The sequence below is a fragment of the Falco naumanni genome, chromosome 14 (genome assembly GCF_017639655.2).
Source record: "Falco naumanni isolate bFalNau1 chromosome 14, bFalNau1.pat, whole genome shotgun sequence".
NCBI lineage: Eukaryota > Metazoa > Chordata > Aves > Falconiformes > Falconidae > Falco > Falco naumanni.
Genome location: NC_054067.1, coordinates 13022417 through 13049320, shown reverse-complemented (window position 1 = coordinate 13049320; position 26904 = coordinate 13022417). Strand labels below are relative to the sequence as shown.

General features: G+C 57.7%; 1 protein-coding gene across 4 annotated transcripts in view; it reads left to right on the top strand.

The window, feature by feature from the left end:
• Positions 1–1071: 1071 nt before the first annotated feature.
• NLGN3 (neuroligin 3) overlaps positions 1072–26904 on the top strand; it is a 42563-nt gene continuing 16730 nt past the window's right edge. Inside the window, exons 1-3 of one of the 4 annotated variants that reach the window (XM_040614294.1) lie at positions 1072–1183; positions 20239–20969; positions 22072–22131. In XM_040614294.1, coding sequence (XP_040470228.1) covers positions 20492–20969; positions 22072–22131 — 538 coding nt within the window. In that variant the 5' untranslated portion in view covers positions 1072–1183; positions 20239–20491. Of the gene's footprint in view, positions 1184–20138; positions 20970–22071; positions 22132–26904 lie in introns of those variants that run through there. The other 3 variants (XM_040614293.1, XM_040614295.1, XM_040614296.1) reach the window with 3 other exon arrangements.

Below are 26904 nucleotides of genomic sequence, written 5' to 3'. Positions count from 1 at the left end.
TTTGATCAGGCATCGTGGCTGACACTGCCCTGGCTGTGACAGAGAGATGCAGAGACCAGACGCATCCAGCAGGACCCAAATCCATGTCCTGTTTCAAATTATTTCTGTAATCCCATCAGGCAGGACTAAAACAGAGAGGTAGCTCTGCCATGGGCAGAGGCAGGCTGGAGGAGAGGCGGCTCCTGCCAGGAGGCTGTGTGTGAGAAGGGAAGATGTCCCCACGCTGCGAAGGGGCATGGCAGGAGGCAAGGGGACCGCTGGGTCTTGCTGCATGGTGCTGCTGGGGCCTATGGGGCTGTAGCTGCTGAGCCCGCAGTCTGGTCTATGGCAGGGGGTGGCTGGGTGGCAGGGCTGAGGCTGGGATGGCGCATCCCACACCAGGACCTGGTCAATCCTCCCTGGACTAGCTGTGCCCTACGGAGCAGTGGTACAGGCAGGGGATGCTCCTCTGGCCACAGGGAAAAATGCCGGGGCTGGAGGGTGTGGGGAGCTCCAGCTGCTAAGGGGTGCTCTGGCTGCTGTGGGGTGCTGCAACTGATGTGGGGTGCTCCAGCTGCTGCGGGGTGTGCCGGGGCAGCACAGCCCTGGGCTATGCGGGGTGATGGAGGGGGGAACTGGGGCAGGACAGGGTGCAGTGGGGCGGGATTCTGGATGCCCAGGGCGGTGCAGAGATGCCCGGGGCGGTGCGGGGATGTCCCCGCAGATGGGGTCATTTGCGGGAGCGGTGCGGGGTGCCGCCGGGTGTGCAGGTGTCCCGGTCGGGACGGTGGGGCTTACCCCTCCTACCCAGGGCCGGTAGCTGGGCCGTGCCGGTGCCGTGCCAGGGTTCCGGGGGGGGGGGTACCGGGGGTGCAGGCGCTGTCGGTGCCGGTACCCAGCGGGCGCGGTACCGAAGTGCGCAGCGCCCGGCGGGTGCGGCTCCCTCTCGGTGCAGTACCCGGGGCGGTGCCGATGCCGGGGCGTGCGGTACCGGGCCCGGCCGGCATACCCGCTCAGTGCGGTACCGGTACCGGGCGGCGGCGGCAGCGAAGGGGTGCTGCAGCACGGCCCCTCCCCCGCCCGCCCCCGCCGTGCACGCGCCGCGCGCTCCCGGTGCGGGGTCGGGCCGGACTGAGCGGAGCGCGGGGCGCGGAGCTGCCGCTGCCGCCACCGGCATGGCCCAGCCGCGCCGCCGCCCCCGACGGTGAGTGCGCCCCGCCCCGCCCCGCCCCGCCCGGCCCGCGGCGGCTCTTGCTGGGGAGGGCGGCCGGGCGGGACCGAGCGGCCCCACGGCGCGGGGCCGGGGCCGGCCGCCGCGGCGGTGATGGGGGTCCCGGGGCGGGGGTGGCCGCGGGCCGGTCCCGGTCCCCATCCCCACCCCGATCCCGCGGCAGAGCGGCCGCCGCCAGGCCGGGCATCGGGGCGGGGCGCGGCGGGGGTTAACGGGTGGGGCCGAGCGCGGCGGCGGGTAACGGCGGGGGTTAACGGGGCCGGATGAGCGGCCGCGGCGAGCCGGCGGGTTGCCATGGCGACGCGCTGAAAGGGGGATTGTGCGCCCGCCTCAGCTGCGCAGCCCCCGCCCGCAGCCCCGGCCCCGCAGCCCGGCCCGGGGCCGCCCCGTCGGGCCCAGCGCGGAGCGGGGGCTGCCCCGGCGCGGGCGCTGCCGCCCCAGGGCCTGGGACCCTCCCGGGGCTTGGGGGTGCCGGTGCGGGCGGGGTCGGTTGTTTGGGGGGCAAGGATGCGCCTGGAGCCACCCGGCAGGAGGCCGCTGGCGTGAGCATCCCCGGGTCAAGGGCAGGCAGGAGATCCCCTTGGCTCGGTTTGTTTGGCGTAGCGTGGGGAATGACATTAGTCACTGGGCTCCCGGAGCTAAAGGGCATCCCCTGTCTCTTGCGTGGGCAGGGGGCCGGGATGGAGGCAGGCTCGGTGGCAGACAGGGGCTTTGTGGTGCTGGCTGTGCCCGTCCCGGAGCGGGGTGGTGGGTCAGGCACATGGTGCAGGGGGCACCCACATGTGCTGTGGCTGAAGCTGGTGCCGTTCGCCTGAGCTTGGCTCTGCCGGGCTCAAAGCCTCAGAGCAGGACAGGCACAGTGGGTGATGGTTCACACCACGGTCCATCCGCGCCTGGCGCTGTCAGCAGCAAGGGAGAGGAGAAGTGATGCGGGACACGAGGCCGGTCTCCTTCTGGACCACGCTCTCCCAAATGGTGACAACTCCCGGTGCCTCCACTGGCAGCCCCTTCCCAAGGCCATGGCCCTCCCTTGGGGAGGTAGCTCTGGCGTGAAGTCCCCACAATGCTGGGGTTTTCCTTGTGTCCTTTGAGGCTGCCTTGTCTGCTGCTGCTGCTGGCTCAGGCCCCGATAACAGCAGAGGGGCTGGAGGTGCCCCCATGGATGGGCATGTGTGGGTGCAGCGGGAGAGTTGATGGACACAGCTCCCTGCAAGCCCCTGCGCTGGCCATGCCTTGTGTCAGCCCAGCGGGACCTTCTTTCCTCTGGAAACCAGGATGCTCTGTGGAATCGAGGGCATCTGAAGAAGGAGGGGATGTGTCCCTAGAGAGGGAGCTGTGGGTTGCCAAGGCAGGGGTCATCACTTTTAGCTCTGAGAAACGTGTGTGTGCCATCTTTTCTCCCTGCTCTGCACCGGAGCAAACGTGCCAGGCCCTGGCGCAGGGGTGGGCGCCCCGAGATCCCCCGTTGGAGCAGACCTCCTCCTGCTCTGCATGCTGCAGGTAGCCACCACCAGAGCTGGTGTCTGCAAAATGGTTAAAGGCTGACATTTAGAGGTCACACTTTTAGCATTGTGCATGTGTTTGCTTCATTTGCATTTGCAGTTAGCCCAGCTCGAGGCTTTGCCGCTTGCATGTGCAGTTGCCATGGTTACATGTGCAGTCGGGATGTGGAGTTTCGTTGGACACCTGCAAACATGCAGCCCTCAACCTCCGGAGGACCAGGGCACGAGTGACAGCCCCCAAGATGCAGGGCAGCCCTCAGCCCTGAGCGTGTGGGCCCTGCACAGTGATGTGCTGAGGAAACGGAATTACAGTGCCCATCTTGACAGGGTCTGCATGCTGCTGCCTTGCACAGCCTCCAACTGCCCGTGTTCAGCACGCAACGTGTATCTAGGGCAGTGCTGTCAGAGAGGAAGGTTGTGCCCATGCCAAGGGTGTTGCCTTGGACCTTACATCTGGGTCTGTCTCCTTCTCAGACCCTGTGTGGAGGCCCTTCTCCCAAAGGACTGGAGTGAAGGTGCTTGAGGGAGGGTGGTGAGGGCTGGCAGAGCCTGGGAGTGGCGAGCGGAGCCGTGGCGCAGGCTGGCAGCGCCTGGCCCGCAGGCAGGGGCCTGCCAAGGCTTCAGAAGGCAGCGTGAGAATTGGCAGAGCGCTGTGTTGAGGCTCCAGCTGTGGTGACTGCATCTCTCCTGGCTCTCTGTGGGGTCTGCTCTGGGTGCTCAGGTCCAACACAGACAGGGATCTGGTCCAGGTGCCTTTTGACCAGGTTCATATTCAGTCCACCAGCGAGGGCAAGGAGATAGCAACTGCTAAAATCCTCTGGCAAGTCCACGTTGGTTTTCATGGCAAAGGAGGAGGAGTTTTAGGACAGCAGGTATGGAAGGGCCCTCGAGGTCATTGAGGGTCTAAGCTCCATCTAACCCATTCCTGAGCAGCATCAGCTCAAGCCAGCTCCTAAACCCCCCAGTCACAGCGGTTCTGCTGCCTCCCAGGCTGTTTGCTGCCGTCTTCCCATATCCTTCCTGCTAGGAGCTGCCTCTGTGCAGCAGGTGGGGGAGAAGGGAAGCCCTCTTAGCTGTCTAGGAGCAACTGTGGCCTTGAACAGACCGGTGTGGTGTGTCTGTGCTGCACTGGTGGCAGCTGGAGGAATCTAGTAACAGGAGGGGGGTGGAAGGATGGTGAGAAGTGCTGGGGATGGAGACATGGAGCATGTGTCTGGGCATGAGCTGTGGAGGAGCCATGGAGGAACCTATGAAATCTCACAGCCAAGTATCTGCTGTCCTGGGGCTATGCACAAAGTGCAGAGGGATGGGGCAGGGACAGCTTGGCTCTGTTCTTAGGGCTTTCTGTGCCACTGGGATTCGACAATTATTTGCTCCACTTGGGATCCCAGACAGAGGTTCCTCCCCTGATGGTCTGTGGTTATTGACTGCCGCTGACAGAGCACTTTGGAAGATGCTTCTTAATCAGGGTCTGGCATTTGTACCTGCATCCACAACCAGGGGCATGTGTAGGTCCTGGGTCAGCAGCTGGTTGGCAGGGGCACGTCAGCAGAAGGAGAGATGTTGGATCCTGGGTGCCTGGGGTGCTCGAGGAGAGCTGGGTTTGAGGGCTGTGACAGAGCTGAGCGTTGCTGCATGGTGAACTAAATGCTCTGGTGGTCCCCTAATGTGATGCTCCTTGGAGCTGGGGGCAGGGAGCAGGCTGTGACCAGCGCTGTGTGCTGGCCTCAGCAGGATTCTGCAACGAGTGTGAGGGGAATGAATAAAAGGTCCTGCAATTGCCAGAGCTGGCAGTTTGAACCCACATCATTCAGGCCCTGGAGCAAGTCTGACTGAAGGGAAACAGGGATGAAGTGGGAGCAGTGGAAAGACACAGGGGCTTCTGCCTGCGGCTGCCGGGTCATGTCTGGTGTGTGCGGCTCCTGGAAGTTTTCTCTGGTTAGGAGGATATGTGCTGTTTGGAGGCTTGTCTGGGCTCAGTAACGGTGTGGTGTTGGAGTCCATGATGACACCTGTGTTCCTGCTTAGTTTTGCAGTTGTGTGGGGACACTGCCCTTGCAGTATGCTCTTTTTGCCGTGTTGTCTGCCTGGCAGTGGGGCAGGCACGTGGCATGGTGAGGGGGGTGTCTGTGAGCAAGACTTTGTGCCAGGGAACACTGTTTGGGCTGAGACTGCCTTGGCAAGGAGCTTAGGGGATTGTTGGTAAAGAAGCCTTGTTCCTGACACTGCAAAATGCAGAACAGTGGAGTAACATCTGTTATTTTCAAACGGCATCTGAGTGTGAGCATATCCTGCGAGGTGCCTGGCAAGCAGAGCCCAAGTTTTGCTGGTGGCCAGATGCTCTGGCCACGCCAGCAGAGCAGGTGGGAAAGTCTGGGAAAGGTTGCAGAGAGAGCACGTTACGGGGCTTGTACTGTGTGTGAGCCTTGTTTGAGTCTGGGCTGCTGGGGCGCTCTGAGGGTGAGGACAGTCGGCAGAGGCCGATCAGGAAGGCTTTTGAGGTGGACTTGGGGAGGGGAATGCTAAGAATGCCCTTTGGTGTGGTGGTCAGGGGCTATAGGGACTTCGCCTTCATCAGGTAGCTGCTACTCTAAAGGAATGGGAGAAGAAGGCCAAGTCTGCAGTGTGGCCGAAGTGTCTGCATGCCACTCACCATGGAGGTGGCCATGGCCATGTCCTGGTGCCAGCACCCAGTGCTAAAGGAGTTATGGAGGTGAGTCTGTGAGTCCGGCTGCCTTCATGTCTTTCCTCTACTCTTACGTGACTCCAGGCACCGCTGAGCAACTTGAGGACTCATGGGACAGCGGTGGAGGGGAAGGGGGCAGGGGTTGCTCTGTGTCTTTGTCTCTAGAGGTGCCTGGGAGCTCAGGAATGATGCGTGGGCGTTGAGATCATTGTAGAGTCAATGCCTGGAAGTTGCAGCAGGAATGGTCAGGGGTCTGACAGGCTCTGTGCAAAAAATGGCTGAATAAGGCAGGGTTCTGCAGTCTGGAAAAGAAACAACAGAAGATGGATAAGATGTCTACAGGAGGCCAGGAGAGAAGGGATAGAGGTTAACTGCTCACTGTTTCTTTCCATGCAAGTACAAGGTCACATCAAACGAAGCTAGCAGGAGGTGCCAAACAGGAGGAGGTGCCTCTTGCAGACTTGCTGTCAAGCTGCAGAAGTCCTCAGAACAAGGTGTTGTGAACAGTGAAACCTTACATTGGTTCCAGGAGAAATGGGATGAATTCAAAGAGGACAAGAGATTTCTCCAGAACCAATAAATACACCAAGATCCACCTCTGACTTGGGCAACTGCTGAGCTGCAAATTGCTCATGCTTCTGATTACTGGCAAGAAAGTATATAGGGCAAGGTGGGCCCTTGGTCTGAGCTGTTATTTTCATAAAGTTGTGCCTAGCAGAGAGGACGGAGCCAGCAGGAAGCACTGGGCTGTGGCACAGAAGGATGGGTTTATCCCCATCCAGCTCTGTGTTACTTTGCTTGGCACAGGGTGACAGATGCCTGCTCAGTTCTGTTTCCGTGCTCTCGCACGGGATGCTCCCGCCACGTGATGGAGGTGCAGATGGTGGGACCTGTGCTAAGCATCGATCCTCTGCCTCGGCATCACAGGGCCCTTTGCTGGAGACCCTTTGCTGGAGACTTCTGACAGAATTTTGTCCACTGAACAAAATTTGGTTGGTTTGAAAACGGATGGCAATATCCCTTCCCTCCTGCGATACCTGGCAGTTCTGCTTCCTCTGGTTCCCTGGGCATGGACACCTGCCTGACAGGCTGGCAGCAGAGCTGGAATCTTGTCCCAATGTTGTCCCAGTTGCCTGGTACTCGCTGCACATGGTGGGCACTGCGGGATCACTGGGGATCTGATCTTCATCTCCTCCTCCTCCAGTCCCCTGGCTCTGCCTATTCTCACGCACATCAGGAAACATCAGTCTCAGTTTTATTCCTGGTTTTCTGCCCAGATAAGAGAAGGCGTATGTCCTGCTACTGGTGAGGGTCCAGTTCAGCCTTACCTTGGCGTATGTGAGGTGCCACAAGGCTGCTCCCCAGCTCTTGAGTAGTCCAGAGACGTGCAAGGGCAGCAGCGGGACTTAAGGCTCAGCTTGGGAGTTTTGCTTTTTGTGGGAGAAGTAGACTTGGAGAGGAGGATGCAGGGATGAGCTGGGTGTCTACAGTCCCCAGTGGGCTTTGGGTGGGGGGCAGCAGGATAAGGCCAAGAAAAGCTGAAGCTCATGGAGAGAACACTGTTTCCCATCCTCATGACTCCCAGGAGGACCTGGTCTGTGAGGGCTGAGTGACGCATCCAGCCAGCCCAGCAGCATCCCTGCAACCACCAAACTGAAATCTGCCCTTGGCTAGCGGCCACAAGGAGACAGATCCTGTGCCTCAAGACAGAAATGATCTCAGTTTCTGCCTTATTGCCATTTGGGTCTCTGTTGCCCCTAGGCGTTCTTGATGAGGATCTGAGGCTGCAGAATTGGGCAGGGAGCTGCTGTACTTTGATGCTCACAGCTTTAGGAGGAGCCAAGTGGTTACCTGTTCTTTGTAACAAAACCCTCCTCCCATGTCTACCAGGAACGATGCTTCAAAGTGGGCATCTATCGAGGCACAGGAGCTGCCTTGGCACTGGGGGTTGCCTTCCCTTGGCATTGCTGGTCCTTGCAGCCTGCCTGTATGTCCTGCTTCATCCTGGTCTGCTCCCTCTGGAGAGACAGGGCATTCCCAGACTGCCTGATTTTCTTCGGTCCAGCTTATTTCTTAACACTAGGCAGCCTTTACAGTAAAACACATTAAAGGATTTTTTGCCAGAGGTTTTAGGCTTTCTGCTTTTTTGTGCTTGGAAGATAGAACATATGGGAGGAGAAAGCTACAAGGGAAAATAGAAAATACATTTTGGATTAAATTTGAACAGGCTTCCTTCCTAGCTGCTGGCTTGCCTGGCCTCCAGTCCTTAGCAAGCCCTGGTTGCATGAGCAGGAGCAGACTGCGGAGCTGCCCTGGCTACAGTCTGACCCTCCAGCCCTGGGGGTTTCCATGCTCTTCTGCTCAGTCACGCCAGCTTTGGTTTTGGATAGGGAATGTGAGTGGTTGGCGGCTCTTGCTGAGGGCAGGCTTTCCTGCTTGAGGAAGCTGCTTGTCTTAGTTGAGTACGAGGCTGCTGTGGGCTTCAGCTGGGCCATCTAGCTGCTTGAGGTCCTTGCAAGGTGACTGACACCACATCTGTCCAGGCTGCCAGCTATATGTGTGACCTGTGACCGTGGTGATCTCTGGCCATGAATCCTGTATGAACCCTTTAGGTTGGTCACGAGAGCACATAGCAAATCTGTGTGTTCCCAGAGTTCCTGGGAAAGCCTTTAGGGTTTCTGGGGAAACCAGTAGCTCTGGGATGGGCTTTTATCTCATTAAGCTGCAGATGGGTGGTTTTGGACGCTGTGCCATGCCAGCAGCATCTGTGGGTGGCTGTTGTGCCAGGGGCTGCGGGGCTCGCCCTTGCCCTGGTGCTGCCCTGAGCACAGAGGGCTCCGCCGGCAGCGTGGCAGCTCTGCTGTGAGCCAACACGGGCTGTGCACGGCCGGTGGCTTTGCCCAGGAGCTCCTCCATGGCCACCAGCCTTTATCCTTGGTGCTGGTGCTTGGTGGCGGGGTGGGGCGAGGGGGAAGACAGATGTGGAGGGGGAGGGTGGCTTCTCCGGCACCTGTGCCTTATTCTGGAGCATGCAAGTGTGAAATTCAATTTGTAGATAAGCCATAGCTGGTGAGGAACACGGGCCACAACGTCTGCTGGAGCCAGGCAGTGTCTGGGAGCAGCGCGGCCGGCATGCACGGCATGTCCTGCCTGCCAGCTCTTGCAGAGGCTGACGTCACCTTGGAGGAGCAGTGGCTGCTGCAGGACGTGGCTGCTCGACGCTGTGTCATGTTGGCTCCGGGTGTGCAGCCCCGGCCGCTGGCAGGAGCCCTGCCGGGAGGTGCTGCCCCAGGGCTGGGCTCTCCTGCCCTGCGGAGGCAACGGGCATGGCAGAGCTGGAAGTGAGAGGGACCTGGTGCTCTCTGCCACCAGCAGCTTCCGAGCTGGGCAGCAGGGAGGACGGGTGTTGTGGACGGAGGAGACTGTGGTGTTTGCAGCCTGCAGCAATGGCATTTTCCCACCTCCACGTTCGGATCTTCCCTTCCTGGTGTTTCCAGTGAATCCCACTTGCTGGCGGGAGCAGAGGGAATGGGCATTACAACATTAGCAAATGCAGCTTGCACTGGCCCATGCTCTGTCCTCTGTGTGCGTTACTACCAGCGGTCACAGCTCCCCTTCTCCTGTACCAGTCCAGAGCTTTCTGGGCCCCCCACCTCTGAATGCTTTGCAAGGAACAGACCTCTGTTGTGGATGAAGAGATCAGTGCTGTGAGGAGGAGAGCATGGTCACCCAGGCCAGCCACAGCAAAGCTGGGACTGAGCAGTGCCCTGGTCCTCCGTGGTGACTGTCACCAAGGCTGACTGTGTCCCCAGGCAAGCCACAGCGTCATGGAGCGATGGGTCACTGCTGATGCCATCAGGCCTGGAAGGGACACCAGCATGGTGATGCCAGGATGATTGGTCTGTCTGGGTGTTCCTTGCTGGGCAGAGAAAGCACTGCTCCCCTGACCTTGGCCTGACTCTTGCAATATGGTCAGAAAATCATGTCTGGTCTTTGGTCAGGGCCACTGGCATTAACACACAATTCAGCAGCTTGTGTCAGGTGGGATGTGCTGGGGCACTCGCCTCTCCGAGGAGGGTAATGGGCTGGGGTTCAGCCGGGGCGTCTCTCTGGTGCAGGATGGGACCTGTAGCTCTCTTAGCTGTGGGAAGCCAGGGCACATGGGGTGGCACAGCCCTGCAGCCTGGGCTCTGGGCGCGTTGGTCTGCGCACAGCCTGTCTGATGTTTCACCTGGAAGTAGGTACTATTGTAGCAAAGTGGCAGTGGTGGGGAGGGTGGAGGTGATGCTAGCTCAAATATCTTCTGGGACAGCTTTCCTGAGCATTGCCACCAAGGATGCTGCAGTGAGGAAAGGATTTGGTGCTCGACTGCAGTGCTTGGGCTTTCCAGCACCATCAGGCAGCACGCATGGCCCTGCTGCCTGTGTTGTGAACCTGAGGGGGTGGCTCTGTCAGGATGGCCCACACCTCCCTTTTGCACAGGGGTTTGCTGTGTCCATAGAGCCACCCTGCTCCATGGACTTGGTGGCTGGGTTGGTGTCCCATGGTATGAGACAGGGTGGTAACAGAGTAGGAAGGTGGTGCTTGTACACTGCCAGATAACTTGTAACCTTATCTCTGCACAGGAAAACTGACTAATTATGTCGTGTTTCAACTGCTGTGGAAAAGTCAGCTCCTGCTTGTCTCCAACTATTTTCCTCATCTTTGTTCTTTGCCCTGGGTTTCATCACCCTTAGCCCAGATCACCTTCGTGACCTGGTTTACAATTCTGCCTCACAAAACCTCGCACAGCTGATGAAGAGCGGTGGGCAGTGATGTCAGGCAGAAATAGGTGATTGGTATATGTCAGTAAAGGAAACAATCCTTTATCAGTTCTGCTGGTGAAACCAGAGGTTCTTACAGCCACAGTCTGGGTTACAACCTGTGATTAAGTGTTTTTTGCTTCCTGCTTTGAGTCAGTAAAAGTGAAACACTTGACAACTAATTTGGGTGTAGCTGTTCCCATTCAAAGTCCTCTTGGATTTTGTTGCCCACCCTCTCCAGTCGCGTTTGCAGGAAGTCTTTGTATTTTAAGCTGCAGTCGGTTCCTCTCTGCCCAGCCCACCACCTTACATTTATAGAGCCTCCTCCAGGCCACGCTAGTCCATGGAAAGCATTGGCTGTGCATGCACTCAGCCTGCCTGCAGCCACTGGGGCTTTTTCAGCTTTCCTTGGAGCATGAGTGAGACATTTTGACCCGTTCTTAGCACAGGTGGTGGCCTGGGTAGGACAGAGCTTTGTGCACATTGCCCATGGCCCAGTTTGTTGGAGGGGGTCCATGCCCTTTGCGTGGCTGGGAGCCTGGAAAGGGGTTTGAGGGACTGGGGTATGAGAGTTTTGGGGAAGGACATTCCATCAGCAGCTGAGTTTCATACTTGCTGCTTAGTTTGGGGCATTTCAGATATGGGGGTGTCATTGCATCGAACCAGCCTCTTTGGGTCACTGAAGTCTCTTTTCTTTGTTAAATTTCAAACCTGCTTTTGCTAACATAAGAAATGTGAACGTGTTTGGATTTAGAGTTTCAGAAGCTTGTTGCTCTGAAAAGAGCCTTGTGCTTTTGTAATTGCTCCCTGGCATGGTTCAGTCATAATGATTCACGTTAACTTAAAAACTGGGCGCCCTGCTAGCCACGGTAGTTTCTGGGGCAACTGTTTGGAGGGGACATAGGAGCCATTGCTCTGGCAGATGCGAGGGGGGTGGTGATGAGCAGCTGGGATCTTGTCAACGCGCGGCTCGCCAAAGCTGGGGAAGGAAGTGAGGGGAATGCTGCTGGTGCAGACAGCTCTCTCTTTGCTGGGTGAGGCTTGCGCTCCAGTTGGTAGCTGTGGAGTGTTGATCTCAGATTTGTGAGTGAGCTTATATTGCCTTAAAGTAGGTGCCTGGTGCTTGTTTGTGATGTGTTGGAGAGCAAGCGAGTTGTCTTGGCATGAACTTTGTGCTGGTGCCAAGGGCTTGCTGAAAGCAGATTGTCTGTCAGTTCACTCCTGAATAGATGTCTGGAAATGCCAGGGTTCTGTGGATGCACTTTTGCATTGTCAGTCACCTGCCCGCACAAAGAGAGCACTGGAGTAATTCTGCCATTTATTTACAAAGCACTGTTTCCTCTAGGACAGAATAGAATAGAATATTTCAGTTGGAAGGGACCTACAAGGATCATCTAGTCCAACCGCCTGCGACCAGTTCAGGGCAGACCAAAAGTTAAAGCAAATTATTAAGGTCGTTTTCCAAATGCCTCAAACACTGACAGGTTTGGGGCATTGACCACTTCTCTAGGAAGCCTGTTCAGGTGTTTGACCACCCTCTTGGTAAAGAAATGCTTCCTGATGTCCAGTCTAAACCTCCCCTGGTGCAGCTTTCAGCCATCCCCATGCATGCTATCACTGGGTACCAGGGAGATCAGTGCCTCGTGCTCCATGTCCTCGGGAAGCTGTGGAGAGCAATAAGGTCACCCCTCACCTCGCCCAGGTGATGCAGTTTGCTTGGCAGATATCCCTGTGTATCCTGCCTTTCCTCCAGCTGCCAGATGGCTGGCTGGAGCCCGAGAGAGCCGGAGCACTTTTCATGTGGATCTCTCAGAGGATCTGGGCTGCCGGGCTGTGCTGGGGTCTGGGGGGCTGCAGGGCTGTGCTGGGGGGGCTGCAGGGCTGTGCTGGGTTCTGAGGGGCTGCAGGGCTGTGCTGGGGGGGCTGAAGGGTTGTGCTGGGGGGTCTGCCGGGCTGTGCTGGGTTCTGAGGGGTTGCAGGGCTGTGCTGAAGGGCCTGCAGGGCTGTGCTGGGGGGTCTTCCGGGCTGTGCTGGGGTCTGCCGGGCTGCCTGGCCATGCTGGGGGGGGTTGCCTGGCCGCGCTGGGGGGGCTGCCGGGCCGCGCTGGGGGGGGGTTGCCTGGCCGTGCTGGGGGGGGGCTGCCGGCCGGCGCTGGGGGGGCTGCCGGGCCGCGCTGGGGGGGCTGTCGGGCCGCGCTGGGGGGGGGTTGCCTGGCCGTGCTGGGGGGGCTGCCGGGCCGCGCTGGGCCCCCCCGGCGGTGGGCGGCGGCAGCGGCGGTGCTGAAGGGACAGCTCCGGGCCGGGGCAGCCGCAGGGAGCGCGGTGCCGGCAGGGCTGGGGGTCGCTGCCAGCCGGCGCCCCCTCCCACGGTCTTCAGGGAGCAGCCCCACGCACCGCCGCGTGTGGTGGGCCCTGCCAGGCCGGGGCAGGCGGGTTCAGGCTGGGACGGAGCGATGGCACATCCAGCTGTGGCAGCGGGTGTGGTGACCCCATTGCAGGGGATTCTGCAGGCTCCTCTGGGGGTCTTCGATCTTCCAGGATGGGGCAGGCTCTCTTCCTCGGCTGCCAGTTGTTCTGGCGGGGGAGCAAGTGCATGGCTATCCGTGCCAGCGCCAGGGCACTGGGTCTGCTGTTTAGCCAGTGGTTCTCATTAACCTCTGCCCCGGCAGGGAAGCATTTGTAAATTAAAACTGTGCAAGCAGCAAGTTGAAGGAGAGAAAAGCTGCCACCATTTCTTCATGGTGAGGTCAGGGAAGCCATAACGTGAGATAATCCAGATTATTTCTATCCAGAATGTGGCACTAAACGGCCTACTTGCAGCAGCTATCCCTGAGCTACACGGGAACCCAGCAGCCCACCAAGGGGCTGCTGCTGCCGCCCTCTCCACAGCCAGGTGTGTGCCCCAGCAGAGCCTCTGGCTTACACAGCAGCTGCTGCCTGTGCCACGTGGCCCTGCCTCAGCTTTCCACCTGACTCCTGGGAAGCAGTGAGTGGGAAGGTCACTCAAAATCTAGACCAGCTCAAGGTGAGCATGTAGCCCACTCCGAAAGAGCCCAGGCTTTCAAGCACAATTGTCCTTCAGTCCTCTATAGGGGTCACCCACTGCTTGCATTGGCAGTGTTGGGTGCTGACCACAACACCATCCCTGTTGCGCTTGTCCTTCAGCAGCATTGTCAGTCTCCATGACACTGAGAAACCTCCTGCATTTTTGGAGCTTCTGATGCTAAGCAGGAGTTGGAAATGAGCCAGGTTATCTCACCTGCTGGGTAGCGTGCCTTCTGGAGCTGGGCATCGCACAATGTACCGGCATTCAACACCAAAAATGTATGGAAAGGCTGAAATGTAGACAAGGGAAAGGTCTGCTTTGCCCCTTGTGTCCTTCCCAAGGCAGTCTTGGCTCCTTTATGAAGGACTCGTTAAAGGCCATGGAGAAAATGGGAACAGGCCACATTGCAGCAGGAGGCCATTGGCACCACTGCAGAAGTGGTACTTGAAATTGTCTGTTTCTAGGGATTTTGGGTAGCATTCTTCTGTTCTGAATGGGAGCTCTCGAGGATCTTGGCATGTGTCTGGGAGTTGTCAAAGAGCTTCTGTCCCACATATGTTCTTGCAGCATTGAGAAACTTAACTGACACTTCTCACGTGGTGTCTCATCCTTGCCCCAGGGTAAAGGATGTGCAGTGGAGTGTCTTGTAGGCTTCTGACATTCAGCTTGCTTTAAATTTTGGTGGTGGTGTGGGTAGAAGTTAGGAAGGGCAAGTCACTGGGGTGTATCTTGCAGTTGAAGCAAACAAGGGTGAGGTTTGTGACTGTTTTTCCTTCTGTCCCATCAGAGTGACTGTGGTGCCTAGATATTGGAGCTACTGCAAGTGTCCCTCTAGGAGGAGAGTGAGATAGGGGACACAGGACTCTGGGAGAGACCTCTGCAGAGTGGAGAACATATGTGATGGGCTCCATGGTGCAGGAAAGCCTCCTAAGTGTTCTGCACTCTCAGAGCATCCCAAACGCTGAAGGCTTTGTGGCCAGGGTGGCTTTATTTGCCCAGATGGTGGCAAACTGAGTGAATGAGGGCAGGGACAGAGCTGCCAGCCAGGGTGACAAAGAGTGTAGGAGACTGGGCTGGAGGGGATGCCAAGGCGTCTTTGCCCATCCATCTGCCATGTAGCAGATATGCATGGGGCGCCTTAACTTCCCTGGTGTACACTTGACTCTGCTTTCTTGATATGAAGGTGTCTCCTACCTAGCACAAAGTTCAGTGTCAGACTGTTCTGACCTTTCTTGCAGTGGCCTTTACATGTAACAAACCTCTGTCCTCTGACTTGTCTAGGCTAGCCCCACTCTTCCAGGCTTTTGTCCAAGGCTTTTTGGTGGTCTTTGCTGGTCTGCCATGACCTCTCTCAGTTGGTCCAGATCTTTTGGGGAATGAACTGGTTCTCTGGAGGAGAACAGTATAATTACTTGATGTGCCTTTATGAGCTGAAAGGAGAGCACAGTAATTACTTCATGTGTCTTTATAAGCTGGCCTTTCACACATCCTACTGTATTTGCTTTTTTGTGGCAATGACATGCTGGCTCACGTTCAGGTTGTACTCCTCTGTAGCTCTATGACCCTTCTGGCAGAAACGCTGCTGTCTTTTCTTCCGTGGTCTATTTGTGCAGTTTTTTACCTCCCAATGACTTACAGCCCTGCCCATCATCTCTCAGTCCTTTCCCCAGTCTGTCGGAAAAAGAAAATCATATCAAATTCCTGTCCTGGCCTCCAAGGCTCTGGGTGTCATGTGCAGATTTTAAAACATACTCTGTTCTGTCATTTAGGTCGTTCATGGAAAAGCAGAGCAGTAGCAGCAGCAGGGCAGACCTTTCTGAAACCTTACTTGTCCCCTTTCAGTGTAACTGTGAGCCACTGGTAATCATCTATTACCGTGCACCACCTCTGTGATGGACCTGAAGTCCTGGGAATTGTTCCCACACTGCTGTGGGACTGGGAAACAACTGCCTCTTGCAAGGATGGGTAACCTGTGGTGGGTCAGAAAGACCCACCGGGCACAATCCATAGCATGTAACCACCAGCTTTGCTCTGTAGTATTATCCTCAAGCATCAATCCAGGCCACAAGCACCAGACCATGCAAGCCAAGACCTGCTGGCAGAGGGATGCTCTTGAGGAGCCACCAGGACACAGGGACATAAGCATGTCAGTCCAGTTGTACTGCAGCTTCTGTGCTCCCCAAGGTTTCCTATGGGATTTCTGCAGCATTGCAGGCCTGGTGGGATGAGACCGGGGACTGGTGAGAGCCAGGGTCTCTGCCCAGTGAGTGAGAGCAGCTGGCAGGGTGGGGAGCACATCTGGCAGGTGCTGCTGCCTGGGAGCTGAGCGTCAGCCTGAGGTCCCAGAGCACAGGCTGGTGGAAAGGTTTGGAGTTCACTCGCCCTGGGGAGGAGGAGGCAGAGGTTTCTCATGCCGCTTGCCGCTGCGTGTCTGTGCTGGGGTGAATGGACTGGCCCCCAGTTACCTCTCACCATGGTACAATGGGGTCAGATGGTGAGCAGAGCTGCACGAGGCAGAGTGGCTGGAGGGTGCACTGGGACACCCTGGTGGAGATCATCCATCCGTGCCAGCTGAGCGGTTTGAGGTCCCCGTCTGTCCTGGCTCTGAACCACATGGGACATAGAGGCACAACACCAGCGCGATGAGCTTGGGGCTGGGGCAGCTGGAGCGCTCAGGGGCAGGAGGCTGGACCCCGATGGAGGGTCTGACATGAGGGCAGGCTGTCTGCTCGCATCTCCTGGGCTGCCTGCCAAGGACGGTGTGGATCCAGCTCGTCTAGCTGGTGTTGAGATGCCTGACTGTGTATCTGCGAGGGAGGCTTCCAGAGGATCCTGCCCGCCCAGGTTTCCATGGAGAGCGTCTCCTTGCTGAGGAGGGAGCTGTCTGGCAGACAGTACAGCCGTGGAAATACCGATACAGTGTTTGTTTTCCAAAGCAGATGAATAACATCCCTAACAGCTAGCAGCCTCACTTCCTCCGCTCGCCCCACCAGCGGTCTGGCAGAGTGACCTGGGATGCCTGTGGTGGCTTTATCCTCCCGGCTCCTTGCTGCGCGCTTGTCTGAGCATCCCCAGTTTGGCCGTATCTGCCCAGCCCGGCCCGGTTTCCCCTCCAGTTGGCAGGCACAGCTGCTCCTGGCGCAGGGCTGCAGGGAGGCAGCAGCCATCTTCGCTGGGGGATGCGTTTGGCTTCGCTGCTGGAGGGAAGAACGGGAATGCTGTAGGTGGCAAAACTGGGGAAGTTTTGCTCCCACCTCCTGTGGGATGTGAGTGGAATCGCTTCCCTGAATGAAATGTCCTTTCGCAGATCTCCTGGTTATTTTGCATGCTTTAAAAGACCGAGGGGAGGCTTGAGAGCTGTTGAGGCAGCCAGGCAGTGGTGCAAGGCGCATGCAACAGCCCCCGGAGAAGGGGGCTGAGCTCAGGTTTTCACGGCAGTCTGTCAGTATTAAATTAATGCTAAATTCCCATCCTAAATGTTATGTTAACATGAAGTTACAGCAGAAAGCGTAGAGCACAGAACAGCAATATGAGGGTATAAGATGTGTTACGGGGGTATTGTAATCATCCCAAATGAGGCATTTGAAACCCAGGGAATTCCAGATTTAGGGTTTGCATTGTTTTTTGGGTATGTAATTGAAAAACAATCTGAACATAGGAAGGTTTAGGAGCATGTCGCTGAGATTGTTCGAGTGCCTTTATTCTGTGCTGTGAGGACATGGGCAGATGGAGGGGAAAAGTCTTAAAAAAATTATAGAACCAAATGTGGAATTACAAATGTTAAAATACCATGATCTGGATTTGAGTGTTAAGGCATCGTGGCTCTCCAATGTAATGTTAGGGCTGCTGGGTCTTGGCTGTGTTACCCGTATCTGGCCGTACTTGGCTATTGCTAACATAACTCACCTCTGTGCCTGACGCTTCATGAAACTCATAATTGGAGACAGTTGCAAGTCCTGTAGCATCATTTTATTTAAGGATGTATGCTTGGAACTTTAATTCTATCTTAGCTTATGGTTTTTGTCTTCAGATTTCCATGGTTTTTAAAAGCTATTGAAAGAACCGTGGATGAGGATTAAACAAAAACCCAAAGGACTATCATCATAACATAATTCTGAGGAGCTGTAGCAAGAAGCTGATTTTTGGCTGTGTCTTATAAAAAGAGATTCCTTATTGTGCCTGGACAGGGTGGTTACGCTGGGTGTGCAGCCACTCTAAGGCCACTAAGTGGGTGGTGAATTCAGCCCTGATTTTGCAGCGACTGGTGTGTGCAGCCCATCCGGGCAGCTGTGCAGCGGCACTGCCTGGTGCTGTGAAATTGCTTGGCTGGAGGAGCTGGTGGATCAGCAATGCCCATGGCAGCGTGCAGCCGCAGCCCTGAGGAAGCTCTTGAGTCGGGAAATGGGCTGGTAAACCACTGCTGGCAGGGCTGTGGTGTTCCTGCAGAGGGAAAACGATGACGGGTCGGTTGAAATGGCTCTGCAGGGAGTTGTGGGCACTATCATAAAGACTGGAAGCTGCCTGTAGCTTCCAGTCATACAAATTAGATATGACAGTCATTAATAATTTGGCTTTATCCTAACCTGTGGTACCCGAAGGAACCTGAGCAGAAGATTTATACTGGGCGGTTTGCCTTCCAGCAATGTCAGGCAGAGTGGTGGGGTCTGAGATTCCACTTGGGAACGCAGCTTTGGGGGGTCCTGAGCCATCACTGCGCCCCTGGGATGTCACTGTTAGGCAAAGGTCAGTCCTCCACTGAAGGAGTAGCATTGCTGCAAGGAATACTGGATGAATGATGGTTTTCTTCCAGAGCTGGAGGCAGAGCGGAGCTGCCGAGATCTGTGCTGCAAAGGCAGCTCCAGTGGTGGGGGCGCAGAGCAGAGCTTGGGGTCTCTGCATGTCTCGGCTGTGTTTCTGTCCCTTGATATACCTTTTGTTTCTTAGGCTTTGGCAGCTGTTTGGAGGATAATGCGGCAGTGTTGTGCTCCCGCTGAGTGTGTTTCTGTCACTGTCTGGTGGGGCAGGAGGAGTTAAAGGTGGATGATGTGCAGAGGTGATGGGGGTCAGGGGTAAAGCAGGATCAGCCCTGGTCATGACAGCTCAGCCCTCAGGTCATCCCCGTGCCACGGATGGGGCAGTAGGTGTGATTGCTTCTCCCCGGCATTTGTACCACCCTCCTTGTCTGGCATATACCTGCAGTCCCTCCGTGGGCTCTGGAAAGGTGCCTGCACGCCCAGCCCTGCAAGGCCTCGCTGCTCGGGTGGGCTGGATGTGGTAACATGATTTTCTGGGCTGAGTGTTTCTTATTATGCCTGCCATACCCTGATTTCTGAGTCTGCTGTGTTCCCTGGGCATATCAGGAGGGCAGGCACAGCACGGGCCCATTTCCTTAATGACCAGCAGTGAATTGCCTGCACATGTGCAATGCAGATTTGAGACGCCCTCCGTGGTTTGTTTGTATTTTTTTTTCCTGCGGATTTTCCTCGTTGGACGAGGTGTTCTCCATTCGTGGAGTCCCTGCCCAGCTGAGCCGTGTCCTCCCATCTGCATACAGCCCTTATTTTGCGCTCCAATAATTCCAAGGCAACTCTGCTCCCCTCTGAGCTTGGGAGAGATTTACCAGGTGGGCATGTAAGGATGCTCCGGGGCAAAATGGAGGTGTCCTGCCACTGCTGCCACCTCTTCCTGGGTAAGGACAAGTGGCTAAGACAGGACGAGCATCTTCTGACCCACCACCAAGCAGTGCCTTTTAGTAGGGACCAAGCTGCAAAGCCGAGGTGCAGAGCAGGCCTCCGGCTGACGCTGCTCTCGCCTGGCTGGGGTGTGGGCGAGCCCTGGGTGAGCGCAGCCTTCGCATCTCCCCTTGCCCAGGTCCCCCGGGAGCAGCGGTGCTGGCGGGGGGAGGCAGGGTGGCCACTTACATAAGCACTGAATGCGGCAGGCGTTGCAGGGAGGTGAAGGGCAGAGCACTGAAAATCCACACAGCCTCCAGCAAGGGCTCCCTGGCGCAGGAGCTCTGCTCGCTGACATACATCTGCAGGTCCCCATCTGCAGCCGCTGCCTGCCCTGCCTGCCTGCAGCTCCCTCCCTTCCCCGTGGACCCCGCGGGGGCTGCCACATCTGCTTCCCCCCTGTGCCAGCAGCCTGGCATGGGGATATGAGAGCAGGGCTCTGCCTCCCCAGGGTTTGCTTGGGTGGCCAGGAGGCAGCCAGAGTGGGGAGGGGGTGGCAGGGGGGCTGCGGTGCCGGCACAGGAGGATGCTGCCCAGAAGCATGTTGGCTGTTCCTGCCCTGGGTTGTTCCTGGGGTCTTGCCACTTTGGCCAGCAGCACGTGGGAGGAGAAAGCTGGCTGGGGAGTGTGTGGGCGGGCAAGACGGGTGTCTGGGTGGGATGCGTGGCTCTAGTTTGCTGGTGTGTGGGGTGGGATGGTGGCATCTGGACAGGTGAGTGGTGCTGGGACGGAGCCTGGGCAAGGAGCACAGACTGCAAGGCGTGGGAGCGCTGGTGGCTCCGGCTCAGCCAGGAGGGAAGAGGTGCTGGCAAGCTCTGGTGCAGGGGCCGTGCTGGGCAAGGGTAGTGCCTGACAGGCTCCTTGTGGGGAGGGATGGTGCCAGGGAAGTGGTGCTGTGCTGCTTATCTCGGCACCCACAATCTGCTGCTGATAACCTCCTGCAGCGTGGGGCAAGGGCACCGTGCCACCACCCAGGGTGGGCGGCTACAGCGCTCACCCAGGCAGGGCAGGAGCAGGGCTGGCCCCGAGCGCTGGGGACAGGCTCTGCAGGCATGGCCAGATGCAGTCTGTGCGTCTGCATGTGCTCTGCTTGTGCTGCCCATGCTTGCCTACTCCCAGAGCTGCCTGCCCGGATGGCGGCAGAGCCAGCGAGCACCCGTGGTGGGGAGGGTCGGGCCAGGGATCCTGGCTCCTTCTGCGCTGCAGCAATTTGACTCTTCCCAGAGCAAGTCTGCTGTTAATTCCCTCCATCTCTCCGCAGTATCAGCAGTCCCCTCCAGGCCAGGCTGTCGGCAGGCGGGCAGCAGCAGGCAGCTGGGAGGCTGTGAGAAGCGGTAGCACATCTCCCTGCATCCGTGCTCCCGACTCACGCAGCAGAAGGTGTGGCTGGGCTGCGTGCTCTTCTGCTCCATCTCTTCCCGGTGGGCAAATCAGAGGCTTGGCATGATGGGGATGCCCTGAGCCCTCGCCCCAGGAGCTTCAGGCCTGGATGTTGGTGCTGCTCCTCCCGGACAATGTGGCTGATACTCTGGAGAAGCCCTCTCTTGCCCCCTGTTCTCCAAGTGCCTGAGCTGGTGGCCAGCTGGGACCTGCGTCTTGCACTCTGGGTCCTGAGCTTCGCCTCGGCAGTTGTGCGGATGGAGGGCCAGGTCTACTCACCGACTGTCAACACGCACTATGGGAAGTTACGGGGGGTCCGTGTGCCACTGCCCAGCGAGATCCTGGGGCCCGTGGACCAGTACCTGGGGGTGCCTTACGCTGCCCCTCCCGTCGGGGAGAAGAGATTCATGCCTCCCGAGCCACCGCCGTCCTGGTCGGGCATCAGGAACGCTACCCACTTCTCGCCGGTCTGCCCGCAGAACATCCACAATGCCGTTCCTGAGATCATGCTGCCCATCTGGTTTACCTCCAATTTGGATATCGTGGCCACGTACATCCAGGACCCCAACGAGGACTGTCTGTACCTCAACATCTACATCCCCACAGAGGATGGTGAGTCCCCACCGGGGTGCCCGCAGGAGGGCGGGGGGGGGGGCCGCTCTGCCCCTCCTCAGCAGTGGTTGGTCTCACCTGGGTGTTGTGTTTGAAGCATGTGGTTGTGGACCCTGCAGCATGCTGTCTGTTTGTGGAAAGCTTTCTCTGGCTACGCAGCTCGCCCTCTTGCCCTCAGCTGCCATCTCTGTCTCGCGTGCTCCTGCTCCTCCACACCTCCCGGTCCCCTCCCTCCACCTCCATGGCATCGTCACGGGTTCCTCTCTTGTGTTGCTAAATCTGAATCCGACTCTCTGACAGCAGATCCACAGAGCGACAAGCTGGTTTGTGCTCCCTAGGCGCCGAGTGCCAGGTTCTGTCTTGAGTTGGTTCGGGTTTGTCCTTCCTCCCCGCTTCCCACCCTCCCCAGGTCCATGCGCTAGTTGTGGGCGTGGGCTGCGGCTGCGGCTGGGAGGAACACTCTCTGCCTCTCCCTGAGGAGATGCTCTGGCAAGGAAGGGACTGCGGAGCCCTTTTCCAGGCCCTGGTACGGACGGGAGGTTGGGGGCACTGACAGGCGCATCGCTTGGCTGCTCCTCTCTCCTCCAGCAGGACCACAGCAGAGCGATGGGCCTGGGGTGCCGGGGACCCGCGGGGCATGGTCCCATTGGGGTGAGGCTGAGTGGCACTGGGTGCCTCCTTGTCTAACCTTTTCCTTTGTAGGGGATCCCACCTGAACTGTAAGTAGAGGGCAGAGGAGGCAGCGCCTGCCCGCACGCCTGCCCCAGCCTCACCGCAACGGGAGCCCCCGGGGATTTTCAGCGGGCTGGAAGGGACCCGCAGCAGCTCTGCTGCGTGTAGCGGAGCAGCCTGGCAGGCTGGTGGCTTCTCTCAGGCCGGCTGGCTCCGCTCCTCTGTCCCTGCAGCCCTTGGCCATGGGATGCATTGTGCCTTCCTTCCCACCCGGCACGGCTGGCCCAGAGTTTTCCTCCCACGGTGACGCTCCCTCCCCACCTCTTGCGGTCCCAGGGGTGGCGGGAGGACGGCAGCGTGGTTGTGATTGCATGCCCTCTCCTGCCAGTGGAGCCTCCTGTTATTTTGTAGTCTTTTATTCATTTTACAGTAAAACGGATTTCCAAGGAATGCACCCGAAAGCCCAACAAGAAAATATGTAGGAAAGGAGGTATGTAGCAAGCCGACCGGCAGAGAGGCACAGAGAGGAAAGAGAGAGAGAGTGAGAGAGTGAGAGGGTGCCTGGCCGGCCCCCGGCCTGCGGCATGCTCCTCTGGCACCTCTCTGTGCCGCCACCCAGACTGTGGGCCCTCCGAGCAGCCCACCCTGCCGCCCCCCGCTTCCTGCTCGGAGGAGCCCCGCAGATGCTCCGGCCACCTCCGCTCCCTGGCCGGGGGAGCCAGGACCAGTGCCGGCTGGCAGCGCAGGTCTGGCGTCAGGTCAGAGGAAGACGCTCATGTTGCTCCAGGCCTTTCAGAACAGCTTCTCCTGGGCTGAGCCCATGCTCCCGCCTTCATCCTGCTGGCACCGGCAGCCTCCCAGCCCTTGGAAATGAGGGAGAGCCTCTGATGGTGGGCAGCACTTAAACGCACCTGTCTCTTTGGGGTGCATCCCCCACTGAGAGTGTACAGACCTGCTCAGGGAAGCACCTGTGTGATGGTGGACTGCAGCCTGTCCTGGGCTGAGCTCTTTCCCTGTTGCATCCCTGGTCATTTTGCATCCAAAGCTCCTTGGTTAAAAGCATAAAACCTCTCCTGGCTGTGTAGATGCTGCCATGTTCTGCCCTAGCCCGTGGTCCTGCCAGGGCTGCTCCCCCCTGCCTCTGCCAGCTCTGCCAGTGAGGATCTGCTCTCTACCCCCTGGCACAGCATCTTCCCTGAGCCCCATCCACCCCTCGGGTGGCCGAGCAACTCCAGACACATCTCCACTTTGCCTTGCCTCCATCCCCAGGGCCACGCAGGGCTCATCCTGCTGCATTTTGGGGCAAGGGGGGTAGCTCATCCCCCCTTGCCCCAAAGTGATCCCGTGTTTCTGGCTAGCGCTGTGGGCTGGGGAGTGGAGACGTGCAAACGGGAGCTGGCCCGGCCCCTAGTTGGACACGACGCTTTGCCCATCCCACCGCACAGCCCTCTTGCAGGCAGGGAGAGCCCGGGCTGTTCTGTGCATCCCAAAGCTGGATGTGTGGGCGGCTGGGCAGCCAAGCTCTTCTGAAAGGCTCACTGCAGGGAGGGGGTGTCTGGTGGGCAGGGGCTGCCGTCCTGGGCGTCCCGTGGCAGCATGGTCCCTGCATCCTGGCCTCCGCCTCCCTGCGCCCCTGGGGTTGGCGGGGCTGGCGCAGCTGGGCTTGGAGGTTTGGGGAGCGCTTTCCTTCCAGCCATTTCCCCCAGTTCTGTTGTTGGGTTTCTTTGCTTTGCTTTTCCTGTTGCTGTCCTGGCTATTCACACGCCATCTCTCTGAGTGCCAAGGCTGCCCCTGAAAGGGCTGGCGCATTAGGGAGTCTCCGCACGCTGCCTCCGGAGCTGGCTGTGCCAGCGATCGCCAGCCACTTCAAAGCACTTCCTCTCCCGGTCCTCCCACCGGCTGCTGGGGCTGGCGGACCCCCGCCACCCCCAGCCCTATGGCTGGGGCCAGGGAAGCAGAGTCCAGGGTTACGGCTGGAGAAGGGAGACAACATTTAAGGCATGGCAAAACACCTTGGGCATACTTGTATCCTGGTTTTCCCTTCCCCACTGGCTCTGCTCAGGAGCAGCGTTTCTTTGCAGCCCATCTGCAGTTGCCTCTGGTCACCTCTCCAAGAGCTGGTGGGGGGTGTACCCCCTGTCCCTGCCTGGTTCTGCTGGCTCATGGACCAGCGGATCCCCGGTGCTGGCCACTTGGGCGTCCAGGTGTGACGTGCTGGGAATAAAGCACCCAGACACTGGCGCTGTCCTTCAGCCCCGGCCACAGCTCTGGTGGCCATTGGCTCAAATTAATTGAGTCACTTGTGATGTGACAAGGAGGGGGGCTCCCCCGCCCCTTGTCATGTATCCTGGGTTAGTAATGCTTGGGGTGAGAATAACGTACCTGCAGTGCTGATTTCCTCAGGCTGCATGTCGTTTGAACATTGGCTCGTTCTGGAATATTCTTTATTATTTCTAAGGCCACACATGAGCAGTTAATAAGCTCTCCTCTCACAGAGCAGGCAGCTGTGCAGTGTTTTGGTGGTTCAAAACACCTCGGCTCCCACCTTACTGGAGATTTCATGATTTCTGTCAGCCCTAAGCTCAGTGTATTTCATAGCAGCCAAAGGACTGAGAATTCATCAGAATGTATCCTTGGGACAGAAAAACATCCCTGTTTCCCTGCCCAGTTGCCCATAATAATTTCCTATATGGAAACGTCCTGCATGCCAGTCTCCTCCATACACATTGGCCCCTTCTCTGGGAGCAAGGCAGGGCAGTGGTGCTTTGAGAACGCATAGTGCTGGGGGAGCTGACAGCTCAGGTTTTGCTGTGAAAATAATGCTGCTCACCCGAAGAGCATGTACACACACACGTGGTACAGTACCTGTGCGAAACACAGCTCTGCCCTTTGCTTTGTGCTGCCAACACTTCCAGCCTGTGCTTGGCTGCGGCGGGTGCTGGGATGCTTTCCCCTTCCCTTCACCACCAGCCTGGGCAGGTCTTGCTGCAAGGCGTGAGGAGGTGGATGCAATTTTTGGAGGGGAAAAGCGTGGCTGCCCTGTACATAGAAGCCATCCCCTGTTTATTTTTTTAGCAGCTGCCCTGATCTCTCTGGCTGGGGCTGTGCAGAGTCCGCGCTGCTGCGGTGACAAATGTGCCAGTCCAGCATCATGCTGTGCTGTGTGAGGGTGTCTGACCTCCCAGCAGCTCCCAGGCTTGGGATACACTTCAGCTGCTCTGCGGGAGAAGCACTATGGCTTCTCCGCTGCTCTCCAAGAAGCACATTTGCCTGAGTACTGGCTGAGGCTTCCCTACGGCTGAGACTTTTGCAGTGCTCCCTTTCTGGAAGGCTTCTCAGCAGCCTCCTGCAAAGCCTGCTGCTTTGCAGAGTTGGTTGGGAGCAGACCACTGCCCTGGAGCTCCACTGCTGCTCCGGGGAGCGATTTGCAAAGGTGAAAGTAGGTGTTTGTGCTGGCGGACGCAGCAGATCATGAGAAGATGCAGTGCTTTTATGGAGTCTGCTCAAGGATGGAGGTAACTCCTCTGCATCACCCAGGGACAGGGAGGGGCAGGGCAGCGCCAAGGTGCACTGCAGTCCTAGAGCAAGGGCTGGTGGCTGGAGGAGCCACCCAACACAGGTCCCAGGGGAGCTGCCCCTGCCCGTGGGGTTGTGCAGCAGCAGGTTCAACGACTGTCATCAGTCCTGGTCCCATTCCTTGTCGCTCCTGGAGAAACACCTGAGCCAGTGTGGCCATCAGCATGTATGCCTCTGGGTGCATGTGGCTGTCAGACACGGTGGCAGCACTGCTGTGGGCTCCTGCTCTCTGTGGCATTGCAGCTGCTGCATGGGAGTGGGTGTCCCAGGGAGCTTGGACAGAGGAGGGGCTGCTGCGGTTGCCCGGGGCTGCCCTGAGCAGACATTTGGATCTGGAAAGATGTGAGCTCAGGCGCCTGCTCTTCTCTTATCCGCACCATGCTGAGTGCAAAGGCTCCAAGGACTGAGGCTCCTTGCCCTCCTTTATCTCTGTTTGCGCTGGTGTCAATGCTGTTGGCATGCTTTACTTAAGATAGTATAAATCCGGCATGGATGCCCCTGTTTCAGGGAAAGTGATTTTATTTTTTACTGAACCTGAGCTTAAATCTTTCTAGAGCCTTCAGATAAGGGCATATGCATCCTTCCTATCATCCTGAACAATGTCACTTCGTAGTCAGCTTAAAGTGAAGCAGCACAACAGGCATTTACAGTGCAAGGGAGTTTTCAATGGGTAAGAGAGTAAGAGCCATGAGTCCTTTTGGTTTTTCCAGCTGTGAATCAACAAGCTTAAATCCATCCCCATGAGAGTAGGTGCTGCGAGCTCTATGTGTTGGCTTTTGCCAGTGCAGAAGAAGATCTCCTGGGATGGGTGTCCTTGAACATGGCAATAACTGGTGGAGCGAAGTGCAAGGGATGGGTGAGGGAAGTGAAGCTGTAATTGCTGTCATAAGCTGTGGGGCATCGGTGGGTTGTTGTGGAGGTGAACAATGTAGTGCAAGGCAAAAAGCCCGCTTGGTTGCAGTAGTCTGTGTTCACTGTAACCCCAGCCACCCTGGCACCTTCCTGCCAATGGGGAAGGCTCATGCTTTGCATCTGCCACACACACGTGCCGCTGCTGTTCCCCTTCCCCCTGGCCTGCATTACTGCGCTCCTGCTTTGCTTAGCTTCCCAGCACTGCTTTCTACTGCCCCTTCTGCGGTGTGTGAAGCTCAGGTTGCCTTAGGCTTGTCCCAGCCATCCCTGAGCTCCGGGGCAGTGGTCTCCAGCCAGATCCCTCCCTGCTCAGTCAGGACAGTAGCTCATATCACAGGGATGTTGTCCACTGCCCTCTACAGCCTGACAGCTCCTCATAGCCAGTTCCTCCATCCCTGTCTGCATGGAGACCTTTGTCCCCTGAAGGAGACCAGACTTCAGGGCTACAGCCGACTGGTCCTGGGGCTTTAACAGCACCAGAGCCCTCAGCAGTGGAAAGGGATCTCCAGATGCCTGTGACTGGCTTCCCAGCTCTGAAGCACGGTGTAGATGAAGGCTCGCTGCCTGTGGTCTTCATTAGAGAAAAATCCCTATCCCTTAGCAGTACCAAGGAGGTTGGCACATAGCACCGGTTAGCAAATATTGCATGAGTACTTCGTCATTTAAGTGCTTTCTGGGCTTGCAGCTCTTCCTAATGAAGATGCAGTAGGTCAAGCTTGCAAAAGGCTGGGCAGCCGCACATGCCTGGCCAAGTGTTCAGCTGGTGGGTGGGCTG